Source organism: Procambarus clarkii, chromosome 80 (assembly GCF_040958095.1).
Source record: "Procambarus clarkii isolate CNS0578487 chromosome 80, FALCON_Pclarkii_2.0, whole genome shotgun sequence".
Taxonomy (NCBI): Eukaryota; Metazoa; Arthropoda; class Malacostraca; order Decapoda; family Cambaridae; genus Procambarus; species Procambarus clarkii.
In genome coordinates this window covers 16195486-16208949 of record NC_091229.1, presented here as the reverse complement: position 1 = coordinate 16208949, position 13464 = coordinate 16195486, and the positions used below count along the sequence as shown (strand labels likewise).

The window sequence follows — 13464 nt, the reverse complement described above, 5'->3', positions numbered from 1 at the left end:
CACATACAGAACGTACTCGGCAGGCTGGGGCTGGTAAGGGCTGGAGTCGTAGCAATACTTTTCCAGTTGTTGATGATTTTACTGGAAATCCTGGACTGAAAATTCCCAAGCCTACTAGTGCACTGGCTTATATTCAATTGTTCATCACGCGTGCCCTCCTTGAGTTCTTTACCGTTGAAACAAATTTGTACGCCTCGCAGTTATTCCGGATGGCCAATGAAAATGTATCAGATATTTGGACCCCAGTGAAGGTGAGTGAAATGGCGCGATTCCTAGGACTGTTCATATTGATGGGCATAATTAGGCTCCCAACTATGAGGATGTATTGGCAAACAGCAAAGCCATGGCATGCTCGTTTCTTCAGCTTGTTCATGCCGTCCAGACGATTCCAGCATATAAACCAGTTTTTCCACACATTCAATACCAATGCAGTGCCCGTGAACAATCGTGATAAGTTGATAAAAGTGAGACCAGTGATGGATTACTTGAAAGAGAGGTTTGCTCAAGTTTACATCCCCAAGAAAGAGTTGTGTTTGGATGAGGGTACAATGGCATGGCGAGGCCGACTATCCTTCAAAGTGTACAATCCAAACAAACCAGACAAGTATGGTGTGAAACTTTATATGCTTGCTGAATCTGTCTCTGGGTACATATATGACTTTGACGTATACTCAGGTATTGGTAAGACGATAGTGGATACAGTAACGGGGTTGATGCAGCCTTTAGTGAACCAGGGTTACCATTTGTACATGGATAATTACTACAACTCGGTTACCCTGACAGAAACATTGAGAGAACTTGGGGTGTACACATGTGGCACAATTAGAATGCTACGTGGTGCCCCAAAGGTATTGCAAGCTCTAGCCAAGGGTAAACTTCCACTGGATACCACAGTATACCGCCGCAAAGATAATACCTTCATTCTCCTGTGGAAAGACAAGCGAGTGGTTTCAATCATTACCAACATCCACAATGCAGGCACTCAGCGAGTTCAGCGAAGGAAGCGAATTCGCAACCGAGACGGAACAAGTGGAATACAACAGGTAACAGTGAACAAACCAACTGCAATTTGCGAGTACAATAAGTTCATGAAAGGTGTGGACCATTTCGATCAAATGGTTAAATATTACCATTTTACCAGGAAAACTCACAAGTGGACCAAAAAGATTACCTTTTATTTCCTGCAAATGGCATTGCATAATGCCTATGTTTTGTACATATACAACACAACTGATCAAAAAAAGCTAACATTGCTACAGTTCCACGAAGTGGCAATCTGGGCCCTATTGCACTGGGACACAGAGGAGTGGCCTAAAACAACATCATCATCTCAACACTTGCGGCACGCCCCAGACATAAATGATGACACAGCTATTGCCAATGCTGACGCCATGCCAACTCCCGGACCATCTGGTGTGAGGCGGCCTTTGTTCACTACACCACCTCAAGATGAAGCAGACAACGAATCTGAACCCGACATGTCTGCCACACTGCCAGTTGACGAAACTGTTTTGTCAGATGAATCTGACTCTCCTGCAACTCCTGTTACACCTCCAGCGAGAGGACCTGGCCGCCCTATTGTTGATTCAGAAAATCGCATGAACTACAAACTGAAACATGAAATTTACAGACTGCCTAAACGTCTCAAGTGTCATGCATGCGCACGGTCTGGTAAAAGGAAGGACACGAACTATGGATGCAAGACCTGTGGTGTTGCACTCTGTGTTGTTCCCTGCTACACCAATTACCACCGGAAACAGGTGTATTGGGTGGTGAAGAAGTAACCACCCACAACAGCTTCACTCCACCTACAAACCATCTGTTGAGCAACTTCAGGAATGAAGAACCTGAAGAAGGTGGAGTGAAGAACAAATGCTCAACTTACTGTTCCACAACCAGCCTTCCCTTGGTAAGTACACATATTTGGTTCAAGTTTGTGTAGTATAATTTAGCTCATAGAACATTCTATTGCGAAAACATTGCCACAAAAATGAATGACATACATACAATAATAATATCAGAACAGTGAAATAAGTATAAACTTTCAAAGCAACGTTTCGCGCGTGTGTCGTCCGGTCACCGTTACCGGGTAACAGTGCACCCACTTCCCACACTCTTGCGGGTGGGCCGGGACCATTATTCTACGATTATATTCATATCACCGTGTTGGGAATTTTATTGGGAGTCCATTGATACCAAAATTAAGGCTGTAGGACAATTGTAGAGGTGATAATAATCCCAAGAGTAAAAACATTTTGTTGCTGTTGAGCGCTCACGGCGACTCATCTTCGTAGTTATTTATTTCATGCTGGTATCTCTATAGCTTTCGTGACTTTTTTTACTGATGTTCTTCTAGAGAATTTTATTGCGAACACGTTGGTACCAAAATGAAATACGTAGCATGAAAACTAAGGTCAGAAAAGTAAAAAGAGTATACACATTTTTGTTTTTACGCTTAAGCGATAAAAACGCCGCGCGCACATACGGTTGGCTGAGTGACCTTCGCCGAGAGCGCGAAAGTGTTAATATACGAAAGTACTTAAGGAAATTTCCTGTTTCATTTTTCCTCCGTGGTCTGACATTGTCATATATATATATATATATATATATATATATATATATATATATATATATATATATATATATATATATATATATATATATATATATATTATATATATACACTGTATACTATATATAGTGAACTATAAATGTATAGTTCACTCAAATTTATTTAGCTCACCTTCATATCCTCTCCATCTTCTGGTAAGTACTTTCTGTCAAGAAACTTTAGCATTGTGCGATCATGGCCAAAATTCCTGTCTTCATCCACAGAATATCCACCCAATATCTGTCCCTGTCCCACCAGAGGGGCTGCCCCTCGGTAAATCTGAGGTCGATGGACTTTAAATCTGTTATCAGAATCTGAAAAAAATAAGAAATTGGCCACAATAAAAAAAAGCGTTGAATGTAATGAAATGCCATTTTCTAGGCGAGACCTGGAGGCTTTCCGGAGCTATTCCGGGCTGATGTGCATATATATTACACCATGGCAACAGTCAATCAATGGAGTTCTTAGCCTACCAGGGACCACGAGCCAGAACCTGGTTCCCTCAGAGAGGCAGGAGGAGCAATGACCTATAGACACCCCCATGTAGTTAGAAGCAGTCTATGTCTGCCATGTACCAGGTCAGGCACCCAGAAAGGTAGGAATCCCAAAACAAACAGCTGGTTCAAAATTGCAAGCCAAAAGACAAACAAGCAGGCAAAACTCCCCAATCAGAAAACAAGCAAATAAGCAAGACATCACAACAGCCACTGCGGCCCTATCTGCGCAGTTTTCCCCCTTCCTGGAAGGGGGAAGGGGAAGCCCCAGACCTCCCGCACAGGCTACCTAACCCGAGTTCAGAGACCGAGAAAAAAAAACTGAAGGGAGGGAGGGAGTGATGCCGACACCCAGAGGCCAATGCCAACAAGAAAAGAAGCCTTAGAATAACAGTCCTGAACCAAAGGGCTACCACAAACCGAGAAGAGAGAAAAGATAGCACCCAGTCCAACGACCAGGACGGTTTAGGTGTCACATGAGCAGGCTAGAGGTGAAACAATGCCCGAGAAAGCTTGCAGAACGGAGCAGAAGTGACACCCACTCCGAACGCAAGCTGAAGCGGCTCCGCCAGCTCTACGCGATACGAGGCGGCAGTATTTAATATAAGATGACGTTCCTGAAACAGCCAAGAAAGAAAGGACAAAACAACCCTAATCAAAAATCGATGACAGCCTATAACAATTCGATTGTCTTCGAATCAGAAATCAAAGACAACCTAGAAGTGCTGAACAGAGGTTCAGCACTTCTTGAACCTACAGTCAAGAAGTGCTGAATGGACCACCAAGAAACTTCATACTGCCGCCGAGACGAAACTCGCAGGTTGGACATCATCAATGAAGCAACCTGATCACAATACAAGTGGTGATAAACCAGCATCAAAAAGACAAGACGCAAAGATCAGAGGAGAAGATTGAACCAGCCACATACCGGACTGGACCGATCTGCTGAAAGAGGCGGAGCTGCGGGTAGACCCTCGGGTTCGGACACCGAGCAAGCAGTGCCCAAAACCAAGGCAGGGCCAGCCACCAAGAGGCCAATAGAACTACTCTCCCCTGGTAAGTCTACAAGCAAACCAGGACCTGGAGCAACAACCGAACCAGGGGGGAAGAGGTACAGGTAACCCCACCTTAACCAGTCCAGTCGAAAGGCGTCGACCCTGACAACCTCGCAGTTGAGGAAGGGTGCCACATTTACCAGAAGACATCTAGACCAAGCTGACACAAAGAGGTCCACCTCCAGGCGCCCAAACGTTTGGCAGAGCCAACAAAACAAGTCGGCATCGACCGTCCATTTCATGGACGGGAATGAACTGGGACAGGCTGTCTGCCAGGACATTGGACACCCTCTGGATATGAACCGCCAGGAGAGCCAAACCCTGAGAACTCAGCAGACGAGTCACTCGAAGCGACCAGTCCCGAAGAGCCAAGGACCACATCAAATCTCCTCGATTCAGGCAATGAACCACCAGGGAGCAATCCAAATAGAGCCGAATCGTCGCTCTGCGAAAGACATGAACCCCCCCCAAAGCGAAAATCACACCTCTGCAAACTCGCGCACTGTACTGTGAGCCCGACGGACCCAACCGCCCCTGGCTGGACTGGTGAGCACTGGTCACAAAACCCCAGCCGAGAGATGAAGTGTCTGTGAACACATCGAGCGAGGGCTCGAGTAGGCACTGAACCCCGAAGAGGAAGCCGGCGATGCAGCAGCCGATGCAAGGCCAAAGGAGTCTGAACCCAGTGATCGCAAGAGCGGCAGAAGGGATGTCCCTGAAGGAACCAGAACAACAGCTGAAGCCAGATCAGACCCAACGGGTAGACCAACACGGCGATCCGACCCAACGGGTAGACCAACACGGCGATCCAACCCAACGGGTAGACCAACACGGCGATCCGACCCAACGGGTAGAACAACACGGCGATCCGACCCAACGGGTAGACCAACACGGCGATCCGACCCAATGGATAGACCAACACAGCGATCCGACCCAACAGGTAGACCAACACGGCGATCCGACCCAACAGGTAGACCAACACGGCGATCCGACCCAACGGGTAGACAAACACGGCGAAGTTCAGACTCCTGCACACTGCTCGAACAACCAACAAGTGACCTGGGTGCCTCCAAAAGGCAGCCGAAGGCGAGACTTCAGCCGCAGTAACGCTGCTGGAGGGAGAGACAAGGAAGCGGTCTGAGAGTCCCACACAAAACCCAGTTAAGTCCAAACCTGAGATGGAACCAAATGGGACTTCCTCCAGTTCATCAAGAACTCGAACCTGGCGAGCTGGGAAAGAACAAAATCCCTGGCGAGCAGACATGCAGACTGCCTGGAAACCCAGACCACCCAGTCGTCGAGGTAAGCCAGAATCCGAACCCCTAACAGATGCAAATGGGTCACCACGACAAGGGTAAGGTGTGTAAAAACACGAGGCGCCAGATTCAACCTGAATGGAAGGCAATGAGAGCGGTAAGCGTGCCACCCCACGACTAAACCAAGCCAGCCCCTGAACCCCAGATGAATCGGGAAGTACCAATACGTGTCCCACAGAGGTCCAGGAACACCATCTAAGCACCAGGCTCCAAAAGCAGCCGGACCTGGGACAAAGTTGTCTTTTGAAAAGAGGGGCAAAAGACCCAGGAGTTCAGATGGAACAAGTCCAGAATGAACCAGATCTGCACAGTCCCGTTTCGGAACTGGAAACAAGCGGGGAACCCACCCGAGGGACACCGTCGTTTTGACCATGCCCAAGCATACCAACTCCAGGAAAACCTGACGGAGTGCAGGGAAAGAGGCCTGCCCAGCTAGTCCTGAACTCCCTGAAGGAAGAGGAGCCACCCAACTCAACCGCAGGGCCGACGACCCTTACAATTTTTAACCAGCTGTAGTTTGTTTTGGGATTCCTACCTTTCTGGGTGCCTGACCTGCTAGATGGCATACATAGTGCTTCCAACTACAGTGCATCCTCACTCTATCACTCAATCCTCGATCTATCGAATTCCCGGATGATCCAAACAAATTGAATTCGGTACTAAATGTTCAGTGGAACATACAGATGTTCGATTAAGTGAGGATTGTTTGTTCAAGCGGTTTTTTGAGACCGAGCATCAGACGTGGCTGTCATCAATTATGATTCACCAAAGTGTAAACAGTTATACAATGTTTTATTTTGCTTACACATTGTTTTCAGTGAGAAATGGTTGAAGGATGATAAAATGGTGTCAGGGGAGGCAGGAGGTGTCCCTGATGAGGCTTAGTGTCAGGGGGCAAGTGGTGTTAGTAGTTGGGGTTTAGTGTCAGGAGCCAGGTGATGGAAGTTATTCTCATTGGAGGCAGATGGAGTTAGTGTTGTCAGAAAAGACTGTTAGTGTCAGTGGTGGAAGCTGTTGTCAGGGAAGGCAAGTGGTGTCAGTGGTGGAAGATGTTGTCAGGGGAGGCAAGTAGTGGAAGTTGTTGTCATGGGGAGGCAAGTGGTGTCAGTAGTGGAAGATGTTGTCAGGGGAGGCAAGTAGTGGAAGTTGTTGTCATGGGGAGGCAAGTGGTGTCAGTAGTGGAAGATGTTGTCAGGGGAGGCAAGTAGTGGAAGTTGTTGTCAGGGGAAGGCAAGTGGTGTCAGTAGTGGAAGATGTTGTCAGGGGAGGCAAGTAGTGGAAGTTGTTGTCATGGGGAGGCAAGTGGTGTCAGTAGTGGAAGTTGTTGTCAGGGGAGGCAAGTAGTGGAAGTTGTTGTCATGGGGAGGCAAGTGGTGTCAGTAGTGGAAGTTGTTGTCAGCGGAGGCAAGTGGTGTCAGTGGTGGAAGTTGTTGTCAGCGGAGGCAAGTGGTGTCAGTGGTGGAAGCTGTTGTCAAGGGAGGCAGGTGTCGGTGGGTGTGAGCTCTCGGCTACAGTGATTGGCAACATATGGCTGGCGCCACCTCAATGTTTCACTCACTGTCTGCTTTTTTAATAAATTAGCTGAGAAAATGTTATCATTTCAGTTGTTTGTAACATGCTCTATCATATTCCATAGTCAAAATGAAGAATTCATAATAAATGGGGGTGTCAATGGTGATGGGGATGTATTAGAAGGGTTAGGAAGACAGCTAGCCTCTAAGGGAGTGTCGGGCAGGCATGGTGAGTGAGACGCCTCCAAGTCTGGCCTGAGTGACCAGCTGACTGCTGCCCCCATGTGGCTCCCCGCTGCTGCCTCAATACAGCTCGAACTAAACTCGAGAACATTTTAACATTTCAGTTGCTTGTAGCACATCACTTGATTATATTCCGTAGTCAAAATGAAGAATTCATAATAAATGGTGGTGTCTGTGGTGAGGGAGTAGTGTCTTTTGTAGTGGGGGGGGGGTTGTCAGTGGTGGGGAATAGTATCAGAGAAGTCTAGTGGTGGGGGATGGTGTCAGTGGTGAGGAATGATGTCAGAGAAGTCTGGTGGATGCTTAATAAGGATATGAGGGACTAGTAGAACGCTACAAAACTTTAAGAAATATTCTTTAGGAATCTTTTAAGAATTTTTTTTTTTTTTAAGAGGGTTGTTTGGGCCGGAAGGATGGAACGAATTCTGCACTCGAACGAATCGACTTTGCCCCATATAATTCGTTCAAGTGAGGATACATTGGTTGTCAATAGGCCATTGCTCCTCATGCCTCTCCGAGGGGGCCAGATTCTGGCTCGTGGTCCCTGGTAGGCTAGAACTCCATCGCATTGACTGATGCCATGGTCTAATACATACATATCAACCAGGTAAGCTCCAGGAAGCCGAAGGGGCTCTCCACAAAAAAGGTTGATTAAAGATTTAAGTAAAGAAAACATTACAAAAATTTTATTTTTTATTAGTATTTACAGAAGTTCTAACACCTGGATAATACCAACTTTGTGAATATGAAACTGTGTATATTTTGATGTTTGAGATGAAACAGCCAACCATGAAAGCTTGGTAAAATGATACTATAAGTACAGTATCTTGGATATACAGTACAGTACACTGATTCAAAACTTTCACTTACCTATGTTATCAGATGAGCTTGAGAAGTATCCATTTGACTGTCCTCCTCTGCCGCGGCCACGCATTCCACCCTGTAAGTTACATTATACACATGAGATATACAATGGCCACCTTATGAGTCTTATCAAGTACATTTTAAACATTTAACACTGGTCTTGATAATTAAGCTTTTGCTATGAAGTTCAAACATACAGGCATACCTCAGTTTAAGAGTTTAATTGGTTCCTGGAGACGCCTCGTATTCCGAAAACTCGCATTCCGAAGCTAATTTCCCCATAAGAAATAAAGGGAAATGAATTAATCCGTTCCTGACTACCCCAAAAACCCCACATCAAACTAAATTTTTATACCTAATTCATCTAAATAAACCTACAAAACTATGTTCAAGTTATTACTTACCTTGCTGTTGAATGCTGTAGGCGTATGGTAGATGGTGAGGAGGTGGGAGGAAGAGAGGAGTTACTGTTTGGAAGGGAAGTCCCCTTCCATTATCACATCAGGCAGTGAGGACTTCACTGGTATGCACACTCTGGCACATTTTGCCTGCATACCACTAGGACTTGCTTGTTTTACTAAGAATTTGTCTAATGACACTTGTTTTTCCCTACATTTTAACACATGTCTGTAGTAAGACATCACATTATCATTTAAAAGGTCAATGCAACGGCCTGCTACAGCTTTATCTGGGTGAGTTTTTTCAACAAAACTTTGCAAGTTCTTCCCATACTTCACACATTTTCTTAATCAAGAAGGGACATCCTCTACTGCCTCTACTCACAGCTATTTTCTTAGGTTGAACCTTGCCAATGGCTTTCTTGAGACCCATGGCAAGATATATAATGACAACTTTTATGCTGAAATGGCAAAAAAAAACGATAAAAAACTGTAAATCCTTGTGAAGAATTCAGGTGGGATAGTCACTGGACACGAGACACTGGTAAACTGAGGCGCGATCGCCATGCCACCACGCGCCAGTCAGCCTGTACACGTATCAACAAACTCGCGTTCCGAGGTAACCCTCGCCTTCCGAGACATATTTTCCGAGGAAATCCTGCTCGTCTTCCGAAAAACTCGCATACAGGGACACTCGCATTCCGAGGTACCACTGTATCCTCCAGATTCATATCAATTCGTTTTCTATTTTGATGCATCAAGTTTTTACAGTTCTGATACATTGAGTTATGTCCCCTAGTAAGTTTAAGCTGTGAGTCTAGCTGGCTGTGGATTGCCAATGACTGCATGGGTGGGGGGCACTTTTGTAATGTTAACAAAATTTGGTTTTAGTATAATTTTTATTGATGACAAATAACTAAATTTTAAGTATCTCTTTGTGTGTGGGCCTCTACCCTTCAGACCGAACAATTTGCCTTGGTTCTTGCATTGAAATGTGTACAAGTCTCCAAACTTGATACATTAATTGTAAGTGACTCTTTATCATCCTTAAATGCTCTAAACTCTTTAAGATATAATATAACATACTTGTGTCTGAGACTAAGACACAAATACAACAACATTATTAATGATGGAAACAGAGTCCATTTCAGGTGGACTCCATCTCATGTTGGCCTCTGAATGCATGATGAAGCCAAAGAATCTGTCCTTAAAGGAGAAATTGAGTATAACCTTGGATTGTCAATAACCAGTCTGAGAGCAATAGTACACCAAGAACCTCAACATAACCTCGTAGCTCTGAGGCAAAGTGAAATCAACACCAGTAATTCCATCATCATCATACTTTCATGCAGAGGAGCCACACATCTATGGATCATTCAATAAAATCAGCAGACTTCTAGATGTTATTACTGCTTGGCTTAGACTCAGTTACAAGTATCTCTGGAAATTCTCACTGATGTCGACCTGACCAAATGTAAACTGTGTCAACAAAATTATTCGCATACCCATACATAAAAAGATACGTGAATTCAGAGACAATTCTATAACAAAGGTTCCAAAGATGTGTAAATATTTCATTCAAAATGATCTGCTATCAAAAATCTTGACCAAATATCCCCAGTTTGCTCACTGTAGGTAGTAACTAAGTGATTGTAACCTATCCACCACTGCCTCCTGGATGGAGGACAGTGTGCAGGACAAACATATCAAATGTGACACTAGCTCTCTTCATATGTCAGTTGCTTAATTTAGAAACTATTTGTGGTCAATCTCAAACCCATTAATGATGTAACGATGTGTATTTATTTATTTATATTTATATACATACAAGAAGGCACATGGGGATTGTGAGGATACATAGCATAGTAATTACATTCTTGTAAAGCCATTAGTATGAGCAGCTTTTCGGGCAGGAATTGAATTTGGAATTCAGGCAGGAATTTGTATTGAATTTTGAAACCAGCTCGTCACGATTGTATCTGGCTTAGCTAAATGAATTGTGGGGTTCAGTCCCTGAACCCATTATGTGCCTCTGTAAACCTTTCCACTACCACCCACAAGATGGGTATAGGATGCATAATAAACGAAATAAACTAAAAACTCTTTTGTAACCCATCCCTAAAATAAAGAGGCTGAATCAACTAAATGTAATTCCCGATATTTATGAATTAAATCTATTTTACACATGACTAGCAACTTTTCTTGCAATTGTATGTCATTTGCAACATTTTTTGAACAATTTATGTTAGTTTACTAATGGTTTAATATTGTCTACTTCATCTAACCTTTAAACATAATTCAATTATTTTAAGTTATGCTCAAAATCCTTTGCATATTACTGGCCTTATTAAATAAATATACATAATCTCTAACAATTATTAAACCACTATCACTCTTATGTAAAAAAAACAAATAATCAAAATTACTAGTACTGTATTATTAATATAATGTACAATACCTGTATTATGACAATCAAACTACAGTATTCCTTACTTCCAGTATTTAAAATGCAAATCTTAAAATTATTCACTTTTTGAAACCTAATTATGCAATGAAAGGTTTAAACTCATTACTGAACTGAAACATTATTTTATATTATAATTGTAACATTACTAATTGATGATGTGTCTGTCAAAAAAAATTCTATCTATTGAATCCCAAAAACTAAGAATAAAATACAGTAGCAAAAATATTTTGTTTGTTACAATTATGATCTAGTTTTTGTTATAATTACAGTACAAATAGGGTAGGGGAGAATTGGGATAATTTGGGTGAAGGGTTCAGACATGTTCCTCATGAGAAAATTATGGGTCCTGTAGCCTTCAGATCAGGTCTCAAGAAGGTCTGTTGTGATTATTATGTACTTCAGCATTTGTTTGGGGTCTTAGCTTGCACTGTTTTTACTGACGATTTGATTTTTTTTCCTTTTCCTTGTAAATTTTGGGCATTATCTAAGAAAGAGATAGACCCGGAACTTAACCCCATATCCACTATCTATGACAATCATCACTTTAATTATCAAAATTGCAGATATTTTACAACACATGATGTAAACAATGTATTAACACATAATCACAATATCTTTGTAATTAACTTGAATGTAAGATCTCTAAGCAAACACTTCAATGATGTTAGTGCCTTAATTGAAACTGTTGACAACAAACTCTCTTTTATTATACTTACTGAAACGTGGTTAATAGAGGATACTACTCAACTCTTTAACATGTCAAACTACTCAGCAATTCACAACTGTCGACCAATTCAGAGAGGTGGTGGTATAGTACTGCTCTTTACTACCACCAAGAACTGACATGCTTTAAAGTAATTAGAACTAGAGACTACTGTGGGGAGTATATCTTCGCCAGTTTCAGAGTCAAGGGTGCTGAGTCTGTCCTGACTGTGGAAGCAGTCTATAGAATTCCTAAAACTGATGTGTCCGAATTCAACTCTAACCTTAGAAATCTAATACTAGATAACAGACTGAACAAAAACCATCTAATTATCGCAGGGGACTTTAATATTGGCCTCTGTGAGCCTGAGGACCCTACTGATGCTAGCTTCCTCAACTGTATGAATTCCTGCTTCCTCATATCCTTAATCACTAGACCTACTAGAATCACTGATAGTACTGCCACGGCTCTTGATCACATTTGGACCAACATAACCTCTCCACTTACTTCAGAGATAATCATCGATAGCACTACATACCATTACCCCACATTTCTCCTAACATTAACAAACCACCACTAGAGACAAGGGAGATAAGCCTTAGGCTGCACAATGAAACTGCTATAGGCAATTTTATAACTGCTGCTGCTAATGTCAACTGGAAGTCTGAATTAGGTAACATAGGGGACATCAACCAAGCAGTGAAATCTTTTCTTCAAAAAACTCTCAGCCTTTATAACACCCACTGTCCTATGCTAACGAAACAAGTCACAACAATAAGGCTAAACAATCCTTGGCTTACAAAGGGAATACTTAAATCCATTATTAAAAAACATGACCTTGAGAAGAAGTATAGATTAGGAATCGTCTCCAAAGAATTTTTCAAGAATTACTCATCATTGCTATCTAAAATAATTAGAAGAGCCAAAATTAAATACTATGAAGATAAATTTACCCAAACAAAGGGCAACATTAAGAAAACATGGAGCACAATTTCACAAATATTGGGATCAAAGAAGATTTTAAATAACAAACCAATACTCCTGTCCAACAACGAAGGTCAGCTTACAGCCTCTGAAACTGCTATTGAGTTCAATAGGTTCTTCTCTTCCACTGGGTCATCCCTTGCAAATGATATTCCATCTTTCAGTACTGATGTTCAGGACTATCTTACAGGTAACTATCCAGTCTCTGTACCTAATGCCTGCAAATTCCACTGATGTTCATGAGATAATCCTTTCCCTTGAAACCAAGTCTAGTGAGCTTGAGGAGATACCAACTTCAATTTACAAAAAAGCCTAAAGATCTTTAGCTCCTGCTATTGCATTGCTCTTCAACAAGTCACTTGAACTCCAAACCTTTCCAGATATTCTAAAAAAAAGTGAGAGTAACCCCCTGTCCACAAATGTGGTGATCTCACTGATGTTAACAACTAGACCTATATCAATCCTGCCAAACTTGTCAAAAATATTTGAAAAACTAATCTACAAGCAGCTTTACTCTTATCTAGTCATACACAATATTCTTAGCTCTTGTCAATATGGCTTCAGACCCAAAAAAAGTAATAACGATGCACTTATTAGTATGATTAACTTGATACATGCAGCTCTTGATAAAAATGAGTTCCCTGTTGGGTTATTTGTGGACCTGCATAAGGCTTTTGACACTGTCAACCACCAAAACCTTCTTCTTACATCATTATGGAGTCAGAGGACACTCCCTACAATACCTCAAATCCTACCTTACTGACAGGCTCCAATATGTTTCTGTGAATAATACAATTTCTTCCACCCTACCCATCAAC

The 13464-nt window shown here is 42.6% G+C and overlaps 1 protein-coding gene across 1 annotated transcript in view; it reads right to left on the bottom strand.

The window, feature by feature from the left end:
• Positions 1 to 13464, bottom strand: part of LOC123746402 (decapping and exoribonuclease protein) — a 77427-nt gene that overhangs the window by 51483 nt on the left and 12480 nt on the right. The window contains exons 2-3 of the mRNA XM_045727916.2: positions 8101 to 8170; positions 2744 to 2925 (exon numbers count right to left, since the gene is read on the bottom strand). Of these exons, the coding sequence (XP_045583872.2) occupies positions 2744 to 2925; positions 8101 to 8170 (252 nt within the window). The remainder of the gene's footprint in view (positions 1 to 2743; positions 2926 to 8100; positions 8171 to 13464) is intronic.